The 25261-nt window shown below is 42.8% G+C and overlaps 1 protein-coding gene across 1 annotated transcript in view; it reads right to left on the reverse strand.

The window, feature by feature from the left end:
- Positions 1–25261, reverse strand: part of PAX4 (paired box 4) — a 234916-nt gene that overhangs the window by 187074 nt on the left and 22581 nt on the right. Inside the window, exon 2 of the mRNA XM_069227551.1 lies at positions 11535–11584. Coding sequence (XP_069083652.1) covers positions 11535–11547 — 13 coding nt within the window. The 5' untranslated portion in view covers positions 11548–11584. The remainder of the gene's footprint in view (positions 1–11534; positions 11585–25261) is intronic.

The raw sequence follows: 25261 nt of genomic DNA on the forward strand, positions 1-25261 counted from the left end.
TCTTAACGATCTTTTGAATTCTAGACTTCTCCTGTATAAAGCAGGAGCAGTGAGAACAATTGATTCTGGTACTGAACCTGAAATGGGAGTGCGATGAGATAGCACTACAGTGTAAGCACCTACCACTGTGCCACCAAGTTCACTGACGAAGATGGCAAAGACAGCATCACCCCAGTAGGGAAATCCAGCCTGTTGCAGGGGTTAAAGTTGATCCACGTGTTAGAACAGTAGTGGTCAGAGAGCCTTCTAAATCCATTAACACTGGAATTTTAAAAATGTAATTTGGTGAACTGTTGCAAAGGAACATTTATTTAAAGAGGCTGTTGACATATCACTGATGAAGTGAGATATTAGATTAAAGAAGCAGCCAGGTTTGCAAATTAAGCACCTTATAAACTATAGAAGTTAGCTGGTGAATGTGAAGTGGAAAATGAAACATGTAAAGCAAAATTATAAAATACATTTGACAAATGCTGAAATTAAAGAAATGGGCTTATTTACTTTGACAGCTCATATTATGTATTTAACTGAAAAAAACAAGGGAATGGAGTGATCTGAAGAAATCTAAGGAAAGATGGAAGAAAGGGACAGCAAGTAAAAAGAAAGTTAAGGGAATTCAAACTACAGCAAGGGGCACAGCAAGTGACTCATTATGAGCAAGCCATTCTTGCAGTGGGGACATTTCTATTGTGAGGTGTAATTTTTTGAATGCAGAAACACTGCTTGCTGTTTCAGACAGGAGCTGTGAAGACAGGGAAAGTGATAAAACTGATGAATCGGATGGTGAATCAGAGCTTGCACTGCACGTGACTGCACTGCACTTACTGAGAAATGTTGATGGTTCTTGTTTAACAGGCAAACATGGAACATTGTTCAGACCATGGTGGCATCTTTTCTGCTTAGCACAGGTGGTAGAATTAGTTGCATTAACAAGAGTTTGCTCTCTATCAGAAGATTTGAAAGTGTCAATTTATACAGAGAGCCAGTATGGTTTAGGAGTGATACATGACTTGGGCAACTGTGGTCACAGAGGGGCTTTATGCTGTCTTCTGGAGCCTCTATAAAAACTAGTACTTACATACTGGATTTATTGAAATTAATACAACAACCAAATAAATCACATTGGTTAGTTGTGTTGTCCATAAAGCTGGAAAACACTTAGCTACATTACATTAGAGGATGAGACAGTGGTGCAGGAAAATGGAAATGATGAATCAAAAATAAGCACCAGACTACTTTGGGTTTATTGAGAGATCTTCAGGACAAATCCCCAGATGAGGAGAAAAAGAAATAGGAAAAGATTTGTATGTCATTTCAAAAAATAAATACATTCGAACAGATGCAATGTTGTACTCAGTGGTTAAATACCTGCATTGCCAGATAGGGATAGCACAATAAATGTATTTAGAAAATATTTAGAAACATAGCTGAGGGTATATGTGTAAGGTGTCTGGTATGTCAAAAAACAATCAGGGAAAGAAGACATTAACAGCGATGAATCATATTGGCAAATTCGGAGACCCATTTACAACGCTCCAAGCAGACTTTATGGCCAGCTTACAGTGGTTTAAAATACATCTTGGTCATTGCTTGTTTTTAAATGGGTATAAGCCTCATCCACCATGGATCTGATTGTCTTACGGCTGCCAATCTTTTATTGAGGGAGTTGATACCTAGATTTGATATTCCAACCTCTGATGAGACAGATGTGGTATTCATTTTAAAAATGAAGTTTAGCAAATACTCTACATAGCGTTTCAGATAAATCAAAAGTTCCATTATAGTTACCATCCTCAATCCTCAGGTGTGGTGGTGAATGCTAATGGGACTATGAAGAACAAGTTTGCTAAGGTGTGTGCTTCAACTGATTTATCATTGTTCATCATTGTTTTGATAAGCTTGAGAAGTACTACTAACAGATAGACTGGTTTATTACCTCTTGAGGTGATCAGGGGAGGAGCAATTCGTTTTTTCTATATTCCTTCAGCTACATCAGTATCAATACCTGATGGCATTGTGCTAGATTGCTGCAAATGTCTGGCTGATATGGTGAAATCTGTGTCTCATCAGGTGAATGTGGCGACAGAAGGAACAAAAGACATCAACTGTCACAATCTGAATCACAGAGACTGGATAGTGGTCCAGACGTACATCACAAAAAACTGCCTGGGAGAGAGGTAGGGAGGACCCTACAGGTAATGCTGATGACAAATACTGTAATAAATTGTCTTGATGTGCCACAGTGGATCAATGATGCCCATATGAAAAGAGTGAGAAAAGCAGAAGAGGAAGAAGCAATCACTGAATCAGCCGCAGATCCACAAGGTCAAGCACAAAGTGAAGTTGGAAATCAAGCCCAAGTTAGCAGTGTGGATCCACAGAGGGTTGAGAATTTTGAAACAGGTGAAGAAAGAAGTAAACTCAAAGTTTTAGGTCAGTGAATGCTCTGATGAAGAACCTGAAAAGCCTAAAGTTCAATTTGAAAGCAAGAATCAGAGTGAACAGCTGTTGCAGTGTAAGAGCCAAAAGCATGAGTGGCAGAAAGGAGAATTGGTTTCTAAGGCAAACAAAGATAATTTGCAATTGAATATCTGAGTTACCCGAACCCCAATGGGAAGAAAACAGTTTGCAATAAATTGAGCAGACAAGGCTGATCATAGCTTACACACGCATTCACGCTTAAGGTTAAGTTCTTCAGAAAAAATAGAAACCCTAACAAAGACTGTTGGTGGATACAGAAAAGCTGAAGATGTTCCACAGGAAAAAACTAGTAAAAACAGCTTTGTGAACCAGAAGAGCTTGGAAGACAAACAGATTCTGAAAGTAGTGTTGGTGAATCACCTGCTACTGAAACAAGGAGAATGTTCTGAATACAAAATATGCTTCACCTGAATGGGTATATCGACCCTCATTGTCAGAAGAAAAAGGATCAGAGTTAGAATGTTACAATCCAGTCAATCATTGTCAGTACAAATTTGAGAGTCTATCTGAGAGAGGAACAGATACAGAAGAGGAACCACCTTGAAATAACAAAGGCTGTTGAGACAAAGTTAGACAAATAAATAGTTGCAGGATGAGCTAACAGAATTAAAATAACAAGACTGAAATTGTTTTTTTAAGAAATGTGACTGAAAGAACATTCTTTTGTTTTTTTGTTTTTATTATTTGTTTAAGGAAATTAGAAGAAAATAAGAACTCTATTTGAAGTATTCTAATACCCTTTTTGTCTCAAATAGAAGCTGGGGAACAGCTATTGCTCTAAAATTGTAGCGTTTATGATAATATTGACAATATTATTGGTTTTCGTTGGGCTGTTGTGGTTTCAAGCCCAAACGGGATATGACTCTGAACGTCTAATTAACTACTATTTAAGATAAATCATAATGAGATGTTAGTGTATAAATAAAATTTGGTTAGTGGATTTGAAGATAATGTTTATACTAAAATGATACATGAATGCATAAATATTATGAAGCTTAAGGGTTATGTTTGTGCTTTTCTTCCTACCCCCGCTGTGTGGGATCAACCTATGGTTGACTTCTGTTTTTATATGCATTGTTGTGTAAAGTCTATGTTTCTTCATTTAATTATGATGAATTTCTTTCTCCCTATCTAATGCATTTTAACGTGTATTTAGAGGATTTACTTTTAAAAAATGCTAACAGATTTGTTAAATATGATACATTTTTTAGGGCAGTTGCACAAAATATTTAAGAAACTAAAGTTACTATATGTGGTTATGTATTTGTTTTGAGTAGGGAAGACCATAATTTCGTTAAATAATATAATGAGAGAGAAGTAAAGATTGTGAGAGATTGAAAAAAGGGAAAAGTTATAATTGAACAGGTAAAGAGAGAGGAAAACTTTAGGTTGCCAAATTTGCATCCTATGTTCAGAATGGAACAAGAACGAAAGGGTGAATTGTGCATGGTATGACATAGTCCGTTGAAAGGTAGTAAGTCTGAATATGTAGGAGAAAGTGTTTAAGAAAGAAGTTATGAGGTAAGTGGGAAATACCTGTCAGATGTAGAGGCAATCAAGAGGAATTCATTATGCTTGTGGGAAGGCTGTCTATTTATTTACTACATAATTGGGTTGGATCTTGTTATTTGGCTTTAGTGTTTCCTACAGACTGGCATGAAAAGATTGAAACAGAATTTTGGACAGGTATTTTAGGATTTAACAGGTGCTATAATTCCTTCTGTATGCATGGAGATAAGTAATATGAAAATTAGACATCAATCTACTTTAGTTTATAAGCTTGCAGTGGATGCAGCAGGATCATTGATAGGGATAAATGAAGAGATGATAGCTATTAAGGATATGGTCATGCTAAATCGCTTAGCATTAGATATTTTCCGGCAAAGGATGATGGGGTTTGTAAGGTGACAAAGCCCAAGAGGTGCTGCACCTATCTAATGGATAACAGTATGCTTAATGTATTGTATGTACTTCAATCTTTCAAATAGCATGGCCCATGGGAAGCTGTAGGTTCCTGGTTTAGTTAGGAAAGTGTTTTAGTAAGACTAGTGAATGGTTAGATAATTTGGGGGAGAGTACATTAAGACTTATCCTAACACCTGTAATAATTAAGATGATTTGTGCAATTGTTCTATTTCTTTTTCTAAAATGGCCTGGGTGTATTTTAAAAAGTGTCGGAACATAAGTAATAAAAATAATCCAAAAAGTAAAAATTCAGAGGAGCATGAAATGGAGAATATTAAGGATCATGTCTACAACCAGCTGGAGATGGTGGAGGAGAATTACAGAAAATAATGATGACTGATTGACTTCCTGATTAATAAAGTCATTAATGAGTTTTAGTGTATATAAAATAATCGGAAGGGTAAAACTGTGAAACCGTTTTCAAATCCATATTTTTATGCAATAAATAATAATTAATTATAATGTTTTTTATGTTGAATCCAATACACAAATGATGAGTTATTATGATTACCGTTGAAATATTTTGAGCTATGGAAGTGTGCTTCTTAACATAATTTAGTTGTGCCACATTTTCATAAAATCTCAATTTTGGACAAAATGTATGCTGTTTCTGTTGGTCACTCTTGTGTTGACTCCACTCCCATCATATACCCCTGCGCATCTTCTCTCCGGACAAGCTCTGCAGAAGCAAAGACAGCTAATGTAATGTTTTTTCACTCCAGTTATGAATACAAAGCCTAGCATGAACTTTCTAATGTTCCTGGTATGTTGAACAGCCTAGGTGTTTTACCTTGTAGTTCCAATTTACAAATGAGTCCTATTCATTTGTGTGAAATAATATTGTTGAAATGTTTCATATCTTGTTCAAACATCTCCGGGTGGCAACAGCACAGAAGGTGCTTGGTGCTTTCTTAAAAAGGGATCATTCTTGTGTGTTAAGGTAATGACATTTTACCTTCTGACTTGCTAAAAAGTTGTTACTTGTGATCATGCTATGATGAATCTGCAGTTTTAACTAATTTATTATGCAAGCATTGCATATAGGAACCCTGTGATTCTGGTGGTAATCCAGATTTTAGAGATTACTTTCCTATTCTAATAGGAAAGCTGCCCTTTTCTTCTGATGTTACTGATCATCTGGAACTTAAAATTATTTCTTATTTTCCACTACTCTGTATAACTTGCATAGAAGTCTTTGTGCATTTATTCTGTACCGCCTGATTTTGAGATTTCTGTAATAAAACCATTTAACTTTTGATCTGATCTAGAACTCAGTTATTGTGATGTCTCAGTTACCTATTTTGATGCTCTGCTAAGCTAATGTTAGTAAAGGGGACTTTCTACACAATTATTTCTAGGGGGAGATCAAATAAGGTAATGTTCTTCCCATATTATTTCTAAAACTGTTAGTTTTAAGGAGCCTTCTTAATTCTCCAAAATCAACCTGCTACTTGAGAGTGGTACTTGATTCCACAGTTTTTCACCAGCAGCAGATGGTGAGCTTGCATGTGACTTAAATGCTTTGAACAAAGGGATAACAGCCACATTGCTGTGGTTTATTGCACTAACTGTAATGGACTTTACCCAGGAAAAAGCATAGGAGAGAAAATTAGGTTTGACTCAGAGTATCCTGTACAAACATATCAGCCACTTTTGTGCTTAAGCTGGTTTAAAGTGGCCTGACACACTTCCTCTTGTTTTGATGAGTTTGACCACTACTACTGTCAGATAGACTGGTGTATCACCCCTTGATGTGATCATGGGAAGAGCAATGAGGTTTACCTGCATTCCTTCAGCTGCATCTTTATCAATAACTGATGGCATTGTGCTAGATTACTGCAAAAGTCTGGCTGGTATGGTGAAATCTGTGCCTCATCAGGTGAATGTGGTGATAGAAGCAACAAAACACATCAACTGTCACAATCTGAATCCCAGAAACTGAATAGTGGTCTAGAAGTACGTCACAAAACACTGCCTGGGAGAGAGGAGTTGTGAGCCCTATAGGTGATCCTGATGACAAATACTGCAATAACTTGTCTTCGAGTGCCACAGTGGATCCATACTGCACATATGAAAAGAGTGTGAAAAGCAGAAGAAGTGGTGGAAACAATCATTGATTCAGTTACAGTCCCACAAGGTCAAGCACAAGGTGAAGTTCAAAATGAAGCTCATTTGCAGCGTGGATCCAGAGAAGGTTGACAATTTTGAAACAGGCGAAGAAAGAAATCACCTCATCGATTATCTATTGTTGCACTATTTCTGGCTCTAGGTAAATTGTAGTGTGTTATATTCATGGATAAAAAGTATTTGTTGTCTTTTCTGAAATTGCCTTTTTTCTATTTTGGTTAATCCAAGCAATGGAAAGCAATGTCTGTTTTAGTTTGTATTCCACTCCATGCTCTGGAGGAATAGGCTTGATGCTAGCACTCCTGAATGATCAGTGTGAAATTGGGCCTCCCCGATATCTTCTCCAAAATGGTATCAGAAACATAGGGTCTTATAAAGGCTTTGACAGGCTGCATTCCTGCCCACCAGATCAGCAGAGGAATCTATTCTTCTGCCTTTCCAGAGTACAGCCCACCATATTTACAGATCTCCCTCTCTGCTTTGCTGCATAGGTGCCATGTTCAAAGTGCCTGCAGAGCAAACATTTTTGTTTTTCAAAAACAAACTCCTAAAGCAGGAGTTTATTGATGAGAAAAAAAACGTATTAGCCTGAACCTGGGGGGTCGTTAATCCTATTTCCGCTTTGGGACTGGCAGCCTTTCCCAGTCTTGAACAAGAAAAGAAGGCATTGGAATGCTTTGATGTCCATTTACCATCAGCCCAATAACCAAAAGGCCATTGCTCAAAGGTTTCCGACAGTTGAGCCAGTGTAGACTCCTCCATCAGAAACATGCTGATTCACCCATCTCGATATAGAGCACAACACATTGATTTTGGCAAACAGGATACCCCTCTCCTGTGTGTTTTTATAGTATACCTGTCTGCCAAACTCTAAATAAGGACACTACTTTCAATCAACAAGACTGCCTACTGAAGAGTTTAGTCAATACTTACAAACTAGCCAGCACCCTCTTAACAGGGGCATAACTTGGTTAGCAAGAGTGGCGGTGTCAGATTCTGATTTACCAGCAATCACACTGGCACATAATGTTAAAATACATTATACGAGAAACAGGGTGCATGAGAAGGGCTTATGAGATAATGGGAAGGAGAAAGGGAGAGGAATGCAGGATGGCAGGGGTAATAAGTGACCGAAAACACAATATTTAGTAAAGTAACCAACAGTTTTTAGGACTTTCAAAACAGAGGGAGGAACAAAGTGTGTGTGTATTTCTGTCCATTTGTATGTAAAACAAATCTGACAGACACCTGATGGACCTTAAAATTTGGTGATGTCCCTTGTGTCACAAAAGTCATCAGGATGTGACTGTTTAAGTTTATGAAAGTAAAAGAGTGAAAACTAATGTAGAAAGCTGCACTGATACGCAATTTAAATGTTCAATTGTTTGTATCTCAGAGTTCTACTTAGGTGCCTTTTAATTTAAATTATGTTAGAAGGATAAAACTGTAATTTAGATTCTAGACCAACAGAGCATAAAGAAACAATATTACATTTCTTGTGATTAGTAAATGATTAATGAGCTTAAAAATATGTGCAAAGTGAGAGAAAATGCACTTCTCTGTTGTAGTTAATGAAATGCAATAACAAAGCTTTCTCATTTGAAATGAAATGTATTACTCATATTGATAAAATATTATTAAAGGTGAATTTATAAGTTTGCACGTAATACGTGTTTTACTAATATCTACTAATTAAATGTATTATTGTGATTAGTGTTAGCATAAGAGAAGCCTGCAGAGCTTGCATTTTGCAGTCATGTTAAATTGTTGAATAATTATTTTTTCATAACATTAAGGGGCTCATTACAAACCCGGCTGTTCAGACTGCCATGCCGCCGGCAGCGGAAAATACCGCCACCAGCATGGTGGTCTGAAACGCCTTATAATAAACACAGGGAGGGCCACCTGTGGTGGCCCTCCCCACCACCAGGCTACCACAGACAGGCAGCCTGACGATGGCTGATTACATTATACGATAGGGCAGCGCTGCTCCTGATAATGTACCCTGTTTCACCCAGCATTTCCCTGGCAGTTCCCCCGCCAGGGAAAGGCTGGAGGTAGGGGTGCTTCAGGGCCCCTCTGGGGGCCTCTGCACTGCCTATGTATTTGGCATGGGCAGTGCAGGGGCCGCCGTGCAGTGCCCCGTTGCGCAGGTCTGCGCGACGGATGCTTCTGCACCCACCGCACTGACACATTGATGACGGCTCCATGTGCAGCAGTCTGCAATGTCCCGGCCCTGCAGTCTGCTGGACCGGCGGGCAGAAACAATGTTTCCACCCGCCGGCCCAGCAGAATGTTCGTAATGCGGCCGGCGGAGTCTCAAGGGGGCTGGCGGTCTATGGAAAGACCGCCAGCATGAACACGGCGGTGTTTACCACCGTGTTCAGAATGACCCCATAAGTCTTTTTTCTGATTTTGTTCACATGAGAAGCAACGCCCTTTTGTAATGGACCCCATTGTTTAAACGTGGAAAGATGTGATCTTTGTCCTTGAAAACAATACACTGCAGGACATAGACTGAGTTTGTATACATTTATTTGAACCCTGTTTGGATTCATGTGGAAGAGAGATGTTCCCATGACAGACCTGGGAAGAAATTTGACTGTTTCAATTTGGAGTCATAAGATTATTCTCCATTGGATGATGTTTATTCAATGTGACATGAACTGATACCTTTGACGAACCATAATGTTGTATGACGTTTAAAATATTGATGGACATTTGAATTTTGGTCAGTCATGAGCAGTCTTCATCCTTTTCAGGAGCAGTCCCAAGCAGACCCAGAGGCTTGCAGATGGCCAGTTGATCCTGATGTCTTGCTGATAAAGATTCCTTGAAAACTGTACTATTGGGGTGGTATCTTCTTCTCTGCCATTTGCCCATACCTTTGAAATGTCCCATTTAGATTAAGTAATCATTTTACTTTCCTAAGCAAAACTTATTGCCTTTTAGCCATGCTTGCTATACTTGGATCACTTCAAAAGATTACACAACAATACCAACTACACATCATACAAGATAGGAACTTTCATTAGATTTTAATGGAGCTGACTATCTTCCTCTCTACAAAATTTGACTTTTTAACAATGTGTGCAGCAAATACAGGTGTTCTTCTTGAGATTTCTTAAAAGTCAAATGAAACTTTATCAAGGCATGAGGCCCAAACCATGTAGATTTGTGTGTCAACAATAAACAGTGAATGGTCAAAGTGGAGAGCAGACAGTACTTTACCAAAGAACAGTTTGTGACAGTCTGCCACCAGCTCTCTCTTCTAAAGCAACCAAAACTGTATCTTCTAGAAGTGAATTCAAAAATGGGGTTCAAGCCCTCACTGTCTTGCATCTGTATGGTGGCAACACCCTGCTCTGTTGCCTCCCACATTTCCCACCAGCATTCCTGAAGAGGATCCTACATGCTGAAGCACATCTCATTCAGGGCTGGAAGAAATATGATCACATCACCCTGTTCCTATTGAAACTCCATTGGCTCTCCTTGCTGGCCCATGCCTACTTCTAAACCCGCTGATCATTTACAAAGTCATTTTGACCAGCACCCCAGCTTACCTTATGGACATGCTCATCATTTCTGATGGCTTTTAGCACATCATCAGAAAGTCTGCCATCAGTATGTAGACTAAGAAGTGTAAAAAAGTAAAAACAAGGCAGCAGGAATTGTCCTTCTATACACCCAGGATCTGGAGCAACATCCCTGTACCCTTAAGGATGGTTCAAGTGCTGCTCCATTTTAGGAAAACGTTGAATACACACTTCTTTAAAGAATAATACATCACAGTGCAGTAATAGGTAATGATTAATTACTGTTCAATTTGTTTTTCCACATGTGCTACCTTTTTTACGTTGTGGAGTTTTGTAATATCTAACTTCTGGATGCTCAAGAAAGCATTCATGACATATCTGATAACAAAAGTATTGAAGTAATTTCCTAAACATTCTGAGCTGATAAAGCATTTTTTTCTGCCACAGTGTTAATATCATAACAGTAGATTTAAGTCCCTCAGGCCCTAATGTTGCATACTTGATTCTCTAGATTTGGACATTGTCCAATCAATTCTGACCAAAATTGTAAAGAACAAGAGTCGGTTAATGCATTAAACAACAAAATCGCGATCTTAGTGGAGTTAAGATTAAGACAGAGGCAACTTCCAGCAGTGAGGGCCTTAAATCTACTGCGAGTTGTTCTTCATGTAATGCCATCTGCGTATAATCTGCTCACGACTATGGATCAAAGACTGATTTTCTAATTTTTGGGACTGTCCTACAAACAAAAGAGATATTTTAAAATTCCAGCATCATGATAAGGCATGCTCACCTCTTTGTTTCACACATTTTGGAAGGAATGGTTCTCTCTGAGTCTTCCATTTTCGGTTCTTTCACTAGATGTTTAAACCACTAATACAAGTGGCTTGAAATTGTGAAAACTCACCTCTCACACACACACTGTAATTGTCCACAGTTAGTCTTGCTTGCACACTTTGTTCGAATTGTTTCGGAAATCATTTTCTCTTTATCTAACTCAACATTTTCAGAGTCTTATCTTTCATTACTATTTCTGTCCTCAACATTATACAAAGACTCTCAAGAAAAAGCGGAACTATTATGCATTTTCAACGCTAATGATCATTATTGTGTAACATTGGATTGACAGATGCAGAATATAAACCCTCGCTCAATGAACAACACATTTTAAACCCTCACTCAAGATCAAGAAAGTGCCAAAGTGGGTCTGTATAACTGTTGGACGAGGGATGCATGTTTTAATGTATGGATACATGACTGAGCGGTGTAATTGGATGGATACATTAATGAACTGCGCAGTCATAATACAAAACCTTTACACCACCTTGTGTCTGACAAAATCATAGTGTTATAGACAAAGCAAACAATAAATGTCAACGGAGCACAGATAGAAGACTTACTTCGACAGCGACAGAAGCCTCTTACCTTGGTGCTGCATGGTGGTTCTCCCAAGAAATGCTTGCTCCAACAAAACTCTGCAAGATTAAATTAAAAAACTCAAATTAACATGCAAATTCAAGATTATTTTTTTCACTGGAAAGAAAAGTAAGCTGTCGCATACACTACTGTATGAAACTAGCTTTTCTGTGCAACTTGAAAAAAGGTAACAATGTGGTTGTGGAGACTCGGGAAATTAAATTATCGAATTGTCCAGTCCCCTGGCAACCCTTTATTTATTGATGTCTGTTTCCTCACCTCGAATATTGTTACATGCCTGGCATCAGTCTATAGACTATATGGTACCTACCTTGTGTAAAGGAATGCCTCACAGATAACCATGGGATATTGAGAGGTTTTACAAGACACAGAGTTATCTAAAATACATTTTAGTTTTAAATGTTTTACAGCTAGCTCAGGGCTTTATAGAATTCGTGAAATATACCCACAGTAATGCATATTACTTATGACGTCGGTCTAATGAATTACCGATGGAAAATATGTGGGGTGAAAATGCAAATTACAGAAAATTGTGAGAACGATGTTGTGGTAGAAAAGCAGAAAAGCAGAGATAAGTGAGGCAGAAGGTAAGTTAAATTTAAACGAGGAGCATTCTTTTAATGGTCCACAGCTGTGCTCAAGATGGTGCTCATAGTGACTGTTCACTTTAAACTAGAAATGGGGTTCTAAAAAACATCTGTGTTCAAAAAAACTGTTTATGGGCAATCAACAAATAAAGCAGTTGCCTATAAGTCTCTTTACTGAAAGGGGCCTGATCTATACAATGCATAGCAAGTGGATGCGTATGTCTATCCAAATTAATCAGAATTCATTTAGATTGATGTTGCCTCCAGAAAATGTTTGGTCTCAAGCTGTAAGTAAGCATTGGCAAAGCCAACATGTGTCACTTGCATTGGATCGATGTCACACAATGCTGTCGCGAGAATGATACTGAAAATGAATGTTTGACTTTATCATACACAGCAGACACTGGATAGCATAAGTACCACATGCATGTGAAATGTTGTAGCTACATTTCCAACTCAATAACCCAATGGCACAGTGTAACCTTCCACAATGTGCCTTGACCCTTTATTGAGCTCATTATCAATCACAGCAGATAGGTGTCTAAACTAGACGCTAAAAAGTGAAAATATTTATCTGTTTACACCATAATTTTTATCATAGTAGGCACCCTCTCTCACCACAGAGAGTTTCTAGACTTAAGTGGCTCTTTTTCCCCATTGCTTGGGTTTCTCAATAATGAAGCCTGTCATCTTTGAGGGAAACTGGAGAAGAGACGCAATGATCCAGGAGGATCACTCCTGGTTGTGTTCATCTCAGCAGCATTCTGCAGTGTAGCTAGGAGCCATAACATAGCCATCATTACCTTACCATAACCCTTGAAGTCAAGGATTCTGTGAGGGCTGTGCACCAAAGCTTCCTGACTCACCCACGGCAGCCATTTTTTCAGGTCAGTAGTTACACATTCTGCGTAAATCACCGGGACAGGGAACTGGTGAGATGATGCATATATATTGCAATTCCTCTTTACTCTTTCCTCAATTTCTTTCCAGGCGAAGCAATACTGCACAAATGTGTTAGATATGTGTGCTCTGCAGGAGCACTCAGTCATTCCAAGCATTCAGTCTTCTGGGTCATTTCCTTGCAATAGCATAACTTTGGGAGTGATATCATGCATGTGGCGAATTTAAACTGAGCTGCTTTCAGTCCAGAAAAGAGGGACCGGACCCCTGCACAGCCCAGCGGCAGTAGTCTTTAAAATCAGGAAGTAGTAATCACCCTCAACAAAAGGAAAATGCCTGTTCATCCTATCAGTATTTACTGCTATCAATTTAAACAATATATTTCCCATATAATGAAAGGAAGTCAACGACGAAATGTTCATTTAAGGTGTAAATCATCGCTAGAATAAATATTATTAGAATGTGTTCATGTAGTAGCGTTAGAAACAGTATACCTCCACATATTATTTTTTTTTACTGCCTTATTGTAAGTTTTTTATTATGACCAGTTATCATGTGATTGCTGTGTTATTTAGTTCAAGTTAAAATCGTATTTACAGTTTGAATTGTGTGGAATTAGCATACCATTGGCAGCTTCCATTATGCCTGATTTTAATATAATTCAGTTTACAGTGCAGTTACCCCACTGATGACAGTTGTCGTTATGCCCAAACAGTACATCATCTCATGGCCAACTTCCATGAAGCCCACTTGGCACACGATGACACATACCGGTGTGCTCAATTAGCACACTGCAGTCACTGTACCTTATGCACATTTATCATAATAGAGCATAGTCTCACTGGGTCCGGTTAGACCCTCAATCTCACTCCTTATTATGCTGTGTTAACACATCATAATTAGCTGCTATCATGCCCAGTGAATACATTACAAGAAATTACCATTATGCATTTGTTGTTAATATCACTCTATTTGCTCTGATAACCCTTTGTTCTTACTCAGAATCACTCCAATACTAATTTTAAAAAATGTTCAAATTGTTCTGTATCCCCTTCTTTTCGTGAGTGGCTCTGATCACTCTCAACCCCCCCCCCCCCCCACCCCCATCTCCCACCCCCCATCCCCTTCATCCTCCTCTGCTGTGTTTACAGCTACCTCACGCATGCGTTCAGAGCCAGACAGGCCTTGTATTTCGCCGGCCATTCCCTATGTGGGCTGGCGCCGGTGGAGGCCGGTGTTAAACGGCGAGGGCCTTTTCTGGGGTCCCTTTCACTTTCTCCCTACATTAAGTGAAGCGGGAACATGGAGGTTTCACGAGAGAGAAATAGAGGGAAGGAGGAAGGAGGGGGGAAGTAGCGAAAAAGCGATCAGGGAGAAGCGAGGGAGCATAGATGGAGAGGAGGGATGGCTGGATAGAGAGAGACAGCGAGAGGAATTGAAGAGAGAGCGGCGGGTTGAGCATTTTTTTGCCAGGGCTGCTTATGCTTCCCAGTCTGGGCCTGTATGTGTTTGACCTCCGGAGCAAGTTGAACCAGACCAGTTAAGTCTCTTCTATGTAAAGTAGACATTTTTTTCAGGATGAAGTTGTGATATATGAATCAAGAATACAAATATCTGGCCTTTTATTCATGGTCACTATCTTTTTTTCCTGTTAACATATATTTGACAGATTCCATTTCATCCACTGTTGAGAGCGGGCTACTTTATGAGTCCCCGAAAAGACATGAACGTCACACTCACAGTAGAGACGCCCGATAGTCATCCTGCTCAGGTCGAAGCTGCTACAAGTGAAGGCACAAAAAAAGAGGGGACCCCACACCAAACTGCAAAAAAAAAACTAAAGGATAGTAAAGTAATCTGTCCCCAACTAATAACACCTTTACCATAGGAAACAGCAAGCAAAAAGACAAGAGACCCAATTCACCATAGCGCTTAACCTGCGGCGCTCAAACCTAGAGCCCACAGTGAAATATAAACAAACGTTCCAAGTTTTAGGAAAATGGAATCTAACCCATAAAGACTCCTAGTCAGGTTTTGCATTTTGACAGCTGGCATTTTGACCTCTGCTGTGGTACGAGCCTCCCAAATGGAGCCTCAGATACTGTGAACCCTGTTAAAATTGGACTATGGTTTATAATCCTCTCCTTTTAATGCAATGCCAGCGTCCCATGCACAGTTTGGTAAGAGATTCTGGGTAGGCTGCAAGGTACATGTATGGAGAGTGCATGTCTGTTGTGCATGTTAGGGATGTGGACTAGGCCGGGGGTGGGGAGAGGGGGCACATAGTCTGTCTATACTCCGTAACTGTATAGGGGCAGAGATTCATTATAGATCTCCTTTGCATGGATTTCGCAGGAAATGGGGGTTGAAGAAAGGCTGTCATGCAGGGATGTAGACTGTAGGAATATTCACAGAGAAGAGGAGGGAGGAAAGACGAAACACACAGAAAGATTGAGAAAACGAAGTTTCCACCTTCGTAAGTGATCACAGTTCTCTTTAATATAATGGCCTCACCCGCTAATAGTGGCATGCTTCATTATTTGGCATGCTACCACACTAAAATACATAATAGTGCATGCCATGGTGGAGCAACGTTGCTGAGACTTAAAATATAAATAAATAGGACTAGGAAAGCAGCTAACACTGTCTAGAAAGTATACCCAATCAGATAGACTTATCTGGGGGCTCCCTGTGACAGGATTAAAATCACGATAACGTCGATGGTGTCGGGGCACTTATCATCCTACCATCATACTGACCACATGTTAGGGCTGACGATTTAACGGCCCGAGTCGACGGCTTTTTTCAGGATAACGGTTCCTATTCTATGTCGTAGTATGGGTTGGCTCCTGCTCAAGAAATTAAGAGTCATGCAAAAAATAAATGTGTTTATATTTACGGTATTCGCAATCCCGGAGATGTGCAATCATTAAATAGGGGCTATTGGACACCCTCAGTACAAAATTGTAAGAGCCACAGTAAGTTACAGGTTAGTCCCTGGAATGTCTAATAAAGTGCAGCTCACGTGAAGCACAGCACACAACCAGTGAAAGTAAAGCGTGCAATTGTGGTGAGTAAAAACCTAACACTAAAACTTGTCACAAATATGTCACTCGCGCTCAGTTACTAGGTTATTAAGTTAAGGATTTTTAACTCAAGGGGGCATGGGAGCATCGCCCTGCAGTCACGCACTGTGAGGGAAATAAGTGTAATGGGTTAGCATCCTCAAAGTCATGAATGAGGGTTGTAGGTTTTGCAAAAAGAAAAACCGCTCTGACTGTTATTTATGGGAGTGCCCGCTTATATGTAGTTCTTGGATAGAGGGACTTTCCGCCCTGTACATCCAATGTACCTGCCATTCCAGAAACGGGCCTCCCAAAGACAAATAGAGAATGTCTCCTTCCCCGCACCCCCAGTTGCCATTTACTTCGTCAAGGGTCTGATTCGTCAAAAATTGCTGTGCCTCACTCTACGCCGAAACCGCTTTTAGTAGTTTCTATCCCTGAACAGTCATTCATAGCGGCCGCGTAGAAGCTGCGTTCCCCGCAGTAATGCTTCCATTTTCTTACGATAATGGCATTACTCCTAGTCCTACTCCCTCGCCTTCCTTTTAACCAATGAGGCCTCCCGCCTCCCCCCTAGACCCTCCCTTCCCCTTTCAAAACCCCCCCCACCCTTATCCCCTCCTGTACAAAAACCAAGCCCAAGCTGCAACTCGGACAGTCCGTACCGGGAGGGTGGGAGGGAACGGAAAAGGAAGGCGAGGGAGTAGGACTAGGAGTAATGCCATTATCGTAAGAAAATGGAAGCATTACCTCCCGTCCCTCCCTCGCCTTCCTTTTAACCAATGAGACATAGCAAGAAAAACACACAGGAGACGGACATCGAGTTGCAAGACCTTTATTTAATATCCTGCACCAAGAACATCCCCAAACATTATCTCATAGAGGATAAGACCCGGTGACCTAACACCGACTCCAAACTACCCAAGTCCGACAGCCTATAATGACGCACAAACGTCGAAGGAGAAGCCCAAGTGGCGGCCCTGCAAATTTCCACCACCGAAGTCCCCTGAAGCTCTGCCACCGTCGCCGCCATGCCTCTGGTAGATCTCCCCTGAATCCCTAGAGGAGGAACCACCTCTTTCAAGGAATAGGCCAACAGAATTAAAGATCGAACCCACCGACTCAAGGAAGCCGTGGAAGGTTTCTCACCTTTGCGCGCCGGACCAAAATTAACAAACAGTGAATCCCCTTTACGAAAAGGAGCCACCACCTGCAGATACTCCAACAAAACCCTACGTACATCCAACGAATGCAAACGGACCTCCTCCCTTGATGAGGGATTCGGACAAAATGAAGGAAGGATGACCTCCTGCCTGGAATGGAACGAAGAATTGACTTTTGGAATAAAGGAAGGCACCGGAACCAGAACCACCCTATCGGGAAAAATCTTACAAAAAGGAAAGGAACATGCCAATGCCCCCAATTCTCCCAACCGACGAGCCGAAGTAATGGCGACCAAAAAGAACGTCTTCAGAAATAGATGTCGCAAATCACAGTCCCCCAATGGTTCAAAAGGGGCCTCCGTCAACACATCCAAAACCAAGGACAGATCCCATGAAGGAAAAGAACGTACCGGGCGAGGAAATAAATTAATAAGCCCCTGAAAAAATCTAGGCATCAATCGCCCTTCATCCTGAAGATTATGCCACGGTCCTCTGAATGCCTGAATAGCCGCCCACTGTACCCGAAGAGATGCCACTGACAACCCTAAATTAGCACCGTCCTGCAGGAACTGCATCACCTCAAAGATAGAAGCGCAGGTAGGATCCAACTCACGACTTAAGCACCAAGACGAAAACACCTTCCACTGTCTACCATAAGAAAGCAAAGTTGAACGTCTCCTTGAAGCCAGCAAGGTAGAACTCAAAGCCACCGGCACCCCTAGACCTGTCAACCCCCTTCGTTCAACTTCCAAGCCGTCAAGTGTAACCTCCTCAATGACCCCAATGGAAGGCAGCGAAACTCCAGGGGAGAAGGACAAAGAGGCAGAGGCCACATCCTCCCCTCCGCCATCAGCCTCAACAATGGGAACCAATTCGCCCTCGGCCAAAGTGGCGCAATTAGGATAACCCTGGACCCCAGATCCCTTACTCGTAACAGAAACGCCCTGAGTAGTTGAAACGGAGGGAACGCATATAAAAGGCCCTGCGGCCAAGGACATGACATCCCGTCCACCTCCCATGCTTGGGGACACCGAAACCGGGAGCAGAAGCGCTCCACTTTCGCATTCCCTACTGACGCAAACACATCCAGCACTGGAAGACCCCAAAGCCGAACCAGATGCTGAAACAGAGACTTCCGGAGAGAGAAAAGTTGAGAGGAAGGAATCACTCTGCTCAGTAGATCTGCCCGAACATTTACCACCCCCCGAATGTACGTAGCCCTGAGAGAGGGAACCCACTCCTGAGCCCACACAAAAATCTCCCTGACTAGATTGAACAGAGCCCTCGATCTGGTCCCCCCTTGCCGATTGACATAAGCCTTGGCCACTAAGTTGTCTGTGCGATCCAGAACCGCCAACCCCCTCAGGGAATCCTGGAAATGGACCAGAGCCAGGAATATTGCCCGCAATTCGCGCCAATTTGACGACCGACTCGCCTCCCGAGGGGACCAAAACCCCTGAATCTGAGCTGACCCCATCCATGCCCCCCAACCGGAGAGGCTGGCATCCGTCGTCACAACCACGGGTCTCAGAGGCGATAAAGACACACCTACCCTCAGGTGGTCTGCATCCAACCACCATTGCAACTCTCTGCGAATCAATCCGGACGCTGGAACCCTGTCCTTCAGAGAACCGGACCCTGGAGCCCACCTTCTCAAGAACCATGTCATCAAGCACAGGAGATGGAAACGTGCCCAAGGAACCAGAAATATCACTGACGCCAAATGACCCTGCAGACGCAACCATAGAAGAGCTCGGGGAGCAGACAGTAACAATACCTTCTTTACCAAAGCCTGGAGTACACCCAACCTTTTTTCTGACACAGTCACCAACCCTAGAAGAGTCTGAAACCGAGCCCCTAGAAAAACCAGATCCTGGGACGGCACTAAGTCTGATTTCTCCCAATTGATCAAAAACCCGTGGTTTTGCAGGACCCCCAGAACTTGGGCCACCTGCCTCTGCAAAAGGTCTCGTGAATGGGCATGAATCAAAATGTCATCTAGATAAGGATGCAGAAACACCCCTTCTGAATGAAGCAAAGCCACTAGAGGAGCCAGCACTTTTGTGAAAATCCGAGGAGAAGATTTTAGACCGAAAGGCAGAACGCAAAACTGAAAATGGTCCTGACCCACAGCAAACCTCAGGAACTTTTGAGAGGATCTTGCCACAGGCACGTGTAGGTAAGCATCCTGCAGATCCAGTGACACCAGAAAGTCCCCTTGTCTGACCAATGGAAAAATAGTCTGAATGGACAGCATGCGGAAATGCACTGTCCTGATCCAGGTATTCACCTCCTTTAGATTGAGCACAGGTCGAAATCCCCCTGAAACTTTCTGTACAAGAAACAAGACCGAATAAGTGCCCTGACCCCGTTCGTCTAGCGGAACGCGGGAAATGGCCCCTTTGACCAGTAAGTCTCGCACTCCGTTCAACAATGCTCTTCTCTGTGACCCCTCTGAAGGCAGAGGTGTGGGACGTACCCCTGAATCTGGAGGAACCACAACAAAATCTATGACATAACCATTGGTCACAATGTCTAGTACCCAATGATCGTTTACACTGTCCTCCCAAGCTGAAAGAAAGTGACTCAGTCTTCCCCCAACCGGCCCTCTGCCAGGCCCACAGTGATTGTCAGGACCCCTTCTTGAAATCACCCCGGGTCGCAGGAGCAGACTTCTTATGCGAAAAACGCGGCTGAAAACGTCATTTCCTAAATGAAAAGGATTTAGCATCCCTAGTAGGAGAAGATCTGGAATGCTTCTTCCACCCTTTACCCGAAGAAGAACCCCCTTTATAAGGTAAGGCATGCTTCCTCTCCTTAAATGCCTTGGAAAGCATGGACGGCAATTGCTCTCCAAACAGGTTACGGCCTTCAAACGGCAGTCTCAACAAGGCCGCCTTCTCCCCTGGATCAGCCTTCCAGGAACGCAACCAGAGGGACCTACGAGCCCCAATCAAAGACCCAGAAGCCAGAGCCGAAGTACGGACCACATCAGAAGACACATCAGCCAACAATCTGGCCTGCTGCTCCATACCAGCCAGGAGCTCTGAACATTCCGCCCCTTCCTGTACAGCTACCGCCAGTTTATCAAAGTCTTGAACCAATGACTGTGACGCATAAGCAGAATAAATCCCTGCCTTCAGCGCCAGATTCTCCGCCGCAAAAGCCCTCTTAAGACCCGAATCCACTTTACGGTCTGTGGCATCCGTAGGCACACAATCCTCCAGATTGACAGCCGTTTTGCCAATTAGAGTAGCCAAAATAGAGTCCAGGCGTATTGAAGGAGGCAAAACCGCCTCACCCTCAAGTAAGTAAAGTTTCTGAAGGAATCGTGGAACTTGAGCCTTCTCCACATCCTTCCACTCACGAAACACCATATCCTTCACAGGTCCCTGGAAAGGCATGGCAAACATTGAAGGCGTCTGATATTGAGGAAATAAATGAGAATCCGAGGTTGTAGGTTGAAACACTGGGAAACCCAAATTGTCTCGAACATGTGCCATCACTTCCCACATTTCTTCTCTGGAAACATATTTCCCCCCAGATGACGTTGATGGGGCCTCATCCTCACTCTCTGATGAGGATTTCCTTGCTGCTACCGATGAGTGCGCACGCTTAGGCTGAGCAGACCTGGCCACGCCAGCTTGCAGTGCCCTGGTAACAGCTACCTCAATCATATCCTGCACTTCCTCTCTAGACATGAGGGGAGTACCCCTGTCAGGTACCTGTGGGTTCTCAGGAAGAGCAATGCTATCCTCACCTCCCTCCTCCGAGGAGGAAGAAGAGACAATCCTAAGTCTCTTTGCTGGAGCTTTAGGCATGGTAAACCATCAAAAAACACTGACTTCCATTCCAAAAAACTACCCTATATAAAGGACCCCGGTCCTCCCCCAACAGGGCTCCACCAATCCCTAAAAAGGTCAACCTCCTTGTAACATTTCATAAAAACCACGGGCAACACAAAATCGAAGTTCCTCGGTTCCTCGCGGCTCCGCGGCGCGGAAACCCGGAAACCAACGCCCCAGCCACAGAGGGCCGGCTGACCCCGTCAGCCGGCCCCCAGTACACGCCTCTCTAGCAGCCATGCTGCTCGTTCAAGACGCGACCCAGCCATAGCACTCCTCGCGGAGCTCCGCGTCCCGAGGAGTGCCTCCTTCGACGACCTCCAGGCCCCGCCGTGCAGGTAAGAAAAGGGAAAGAGATACGTCTAGCGTGGGCTAGACAAAAGAACAGGAGCGGATAAGGGTGGGGGGGGGGGTTTTGAAAGGGGAAGGGGGGGTCTAGGGGGGAGGCGGGAGGCCTCATTGGTTAAAAGGAAGGCGAGGGAGGGACGGGAGGTAATGTCAGTGTGCAACGTTAAGTATGACGCTGCGTGTTCTGATTGGCTACTTCCTATTATGCAACAACCAGAGTGTATATGAGGCACTTCTCTCCTGTTAGGAACAGTGTGTGATGATGTGTCTCAAGGGCAAAATATTACGCCATTCCTAGCAAACATAATGCATGTTTCTAGATAGATATGCCTGCTGCGTTTAGGGAAACAAAAAACCCTCATCCTCACACCCCTACTGACTGGTCCAGAGGAGACATTAAGTTCACTACCTGTACATACCGCTCTGTTGCATACTAATTAAATGTGCTAATCCATTTCTTCATAGTGGCTATTCTGGAATGGTCAGAATTCTATAATGGCTACATGGAGCCTAGAAATGTACTCATAGAATCCAGTCCCCATGGTTCCCTCAGAGTGGATTTCTCATGTATCATGGGTCAGCTAATTCATATGGTATTGATCTATTGCCCTGCAGTCTCATCAACCCAGTCATATGGGTCACCAACCTATATATCCATCGCTGCTCATGTTAAAGGAGTAGTGTTTTCAGATTCTTGGTGTTCTTGGTGTTATTGTGTTTTTCAAGTGCAATCAATTTCAAATAATCTATACTTCGAGTTTTCTCTGAGAAATGTGAAGTTAATTTTATCATCGTCTTTTTACAGCAAATATTACTACTAGGTTTTGTTATCCGCAATGTAACCCTTGTCATCATACCAATATAGTGAAGACCACCGGGGCATGTGACCAAATATATGATCGTCTCGGAGTTGCAGGTTCTGTAATTGGGATTTAAAATGTGCCACCAGTGTCTGTTGACTGACTTTTTCATAGCATTACATATTGTACCATAGGTGGGGACACAAATTAACCTGTCTTTCGGGGTTTGATGTTGGTTTCTAGCAATGCATCTTTGTAGTTGTTCCTGACGCGCTTACTGGCTTTTCTCACTATAGTGGCTGAATAATTGCACTCAGCTAGTTTTTCACCGAGATTGATACTTAGCATCTCTACCGAACTCCATGCTCAAGATGCAATTTCTGTGTAATAGTAAGAACTGTCCACCTGGAAGGTCCTGCCTCAAAATTCGTGGATGACAACTACTGTGTAAAAGTAGACTTTTCTTATCAGTTAGTTTAAGATTAAAAGTTGTTTCCAGTTGGGCATTTCATTTTTTGCACAGATACATAGGTAAAAAAATGGGAATGTACTCTTGAACAACTGGTGTCACTCCTTTTTAACCAACGTTACTCAGGCATTTTCCCATGCCAAATTTCAATCCTTTATTAAATCAATAATTTCTTGAATTCCACAATGATCTTCCTTCAGCTCAACGCTCTTCACTTTGTATGTCTCTCTGTTGACAAATCTAATTGTTTTCTTTGCTCTTGGATTGTTTTGCATAATTGGATGATGCCCACATCACTCTCTCAGAATTCTGTAGTTGTTTCCAAAAGAAAGTAGTACCTGCTTGGGTGCTGTGACGACTTGTATGAGAAGAAGCTCACTAACTCTGAATGCAGAGATGGTTTGAAGTGTTAGTCTTCAGTAATTCGTTATGGTGGACCTCAGACTGGTGGCCAGGCACCTAATACCTTACTCCTTTGCCCTCTCTCTCAGCTCAGAAGCAGAGTATTATCTTAAAAAGGCAGATGTCCTTTGCGGTACACATTAATAATTTAACATCTGAGTGTTTTCTCTTTCTGAACCTCATCAAGAATATTGGGGGCCATTTCAACCTCGGGACCGCCGTGCTGAAGACCGCCAGTGCTGGCGGTTTTCTGCTCGGCGAATTATGACTGCTGGCAGCCCTCCATCCTTTTCCGGATGGAGAGCCAGCAGCAGCCATACTGGCGGTCGGCGGGGAAGTGGAGGTTGCTCCACCTCCACCGCCCCATCAACAGAACACCGCCCACCGAATCACGTTACGTGATTTGGCGTGGCGGCATTCTGTTGACGGGGTGCTGGCGGCGGAGCAGCCCCCATGGATCCTGTCCCCTCCCGGAGGATCAACGGACCAGGTAAGTTGATCGTCCATTAGGGGAGGGGGGGTGTTGTGTGCTGTGTGTGCATGGGGGGGTGTGTTTGAGTATGAAGAGGGGATGTGTGAGTGCGTGTATGCATGCGGGGGGTGTAGTGTGTTTGGAAATGTGTGCGTGTCTGCCTGTATGTATGTATGGACGTGTGCGTGTATGTCTGAATGTGGGTGTGAGTGTATGAATCTGTGTGTGTCTGTTGGCATGTTTGTTCGTGTGTGTGCTGGGTATATGTGTTGGTGGTGTCTGCATGCGTGTCAGGTGTGTGTCTGTGTAGTGATGTCGGGGTAGGGGTGGGGAGGGGAGTCCTGCCAGCTTTGGGGCGTGGCAGAGGGGTGGGGGTGTCGGGGAAGGACTCGGGGGTGGGGGTGGGTGGTGGGGGAGACCCCTATCAGTGCCAGGGAATGGATTCCCTGGCACTGATAGTGCTTACCACCATGGATTTCATGGAGGTTCCCAACCCCATGAAATCCATGGCGGTCAGCCGGGTCATGATACCGCCGGTGGTCTTTTGATGGCCGGCGGGCTGGAGACCCAAGTCTCCAGCCCAGCGGTCGTCTACGCCCTGGCGGTCGGTTCGGAGAAGTGGCGGATGACCATGGCGGTAACCCCCATGGTCTTAATTCCAATTTTTTACCACCAGCCTGTTGGCAGTAAGACCGCCACTTCTCCGCCAACCGCCAGGGTTGTAATGAGGGCCATTGTGTCTTTTCTGCCTGGAAAGATTTGCTTTATGCATTGATTACTTCAAGGTTGGATTAATTTAACTCTCTGTTGGTAGGTCTTCCCAATTACATGACCACGAGCCTTCAAATACTTCAGAGCACTACAGCCGATTTAATTTTGGATTATCTCCACTCATCTTCTCCATTTCCACTGACTGGCCATATAGACGCTCTGTGTTTTTAAAGCACTTTGCTTTTATCATAGAAAGGCTTTTGACCATTCCATTGATGAATACATGCTTTCTCTTTTCATTCGCTGCTCTTTTTTTCTTCTTTCCAGTTCTCTTCATTTCATCTCCGTATCCCCGTTCAGGAAGAGCAGGATGGGTAGCCACATTTTTGCCTTGGTTATAGCCAATGCATGGAACTCGCTTACTATGCATACTATCTGACAGCTCCTTAACTACATTTTGGAAAATGCTAAAGTCTCATCTGTTTAATAACTGTTACCTGTTAGCAAACTCATCTGTTTAATATCTGATACCATTTAGTCTTTTTCAATGGTGTTCTTCTATGGTTTGCACTACATACATTTCAAATCAAGGCACGGTAGGAAGACTGTAACCCTCATTAAAAAATGTAAAGGTAGTTGGTAAAGGGAAATTTGCATAAAACATCAGATTTTCCAATTGCCCGCTCTCACACCTTATTTAGAAGTGAGGGGATGGTGGGTTTCCTAGCGACAGAGCTGCTGCCAGAGGTGAAGCAGCCAGTAGATGTAGCATTACAAGAGCCTCTATATTCAGGACAGCCCTTCCAACACCATGTCTGCAGCATGTACCAGTCTGACTCGAACATGTGAACCTTGGTGTTCCTGGATCGGAGAATAGCACAAAAATGCCCCCTACACAAGGGGACACATCTTCTAGCATGTTAGGGACACTGTCTTATTTTCCAAAGACAGAC

Source organism: Pleurodeles waltl, chromosome 4_1 (genome assembly GCF_031143425.1).
Source record: "Pleurodeles waltl isolate 20211129_DDA chromosome 4_1, aPleWal1.hap1.20221129, whole genome shotgun sequence".
Classification (NCBI taxonomy): Eukaryota; Metazoa; Chordata; class Amphibia; order Caudata; family Salamandridae; genus Pleurodeles; species Pleurodeles waltl.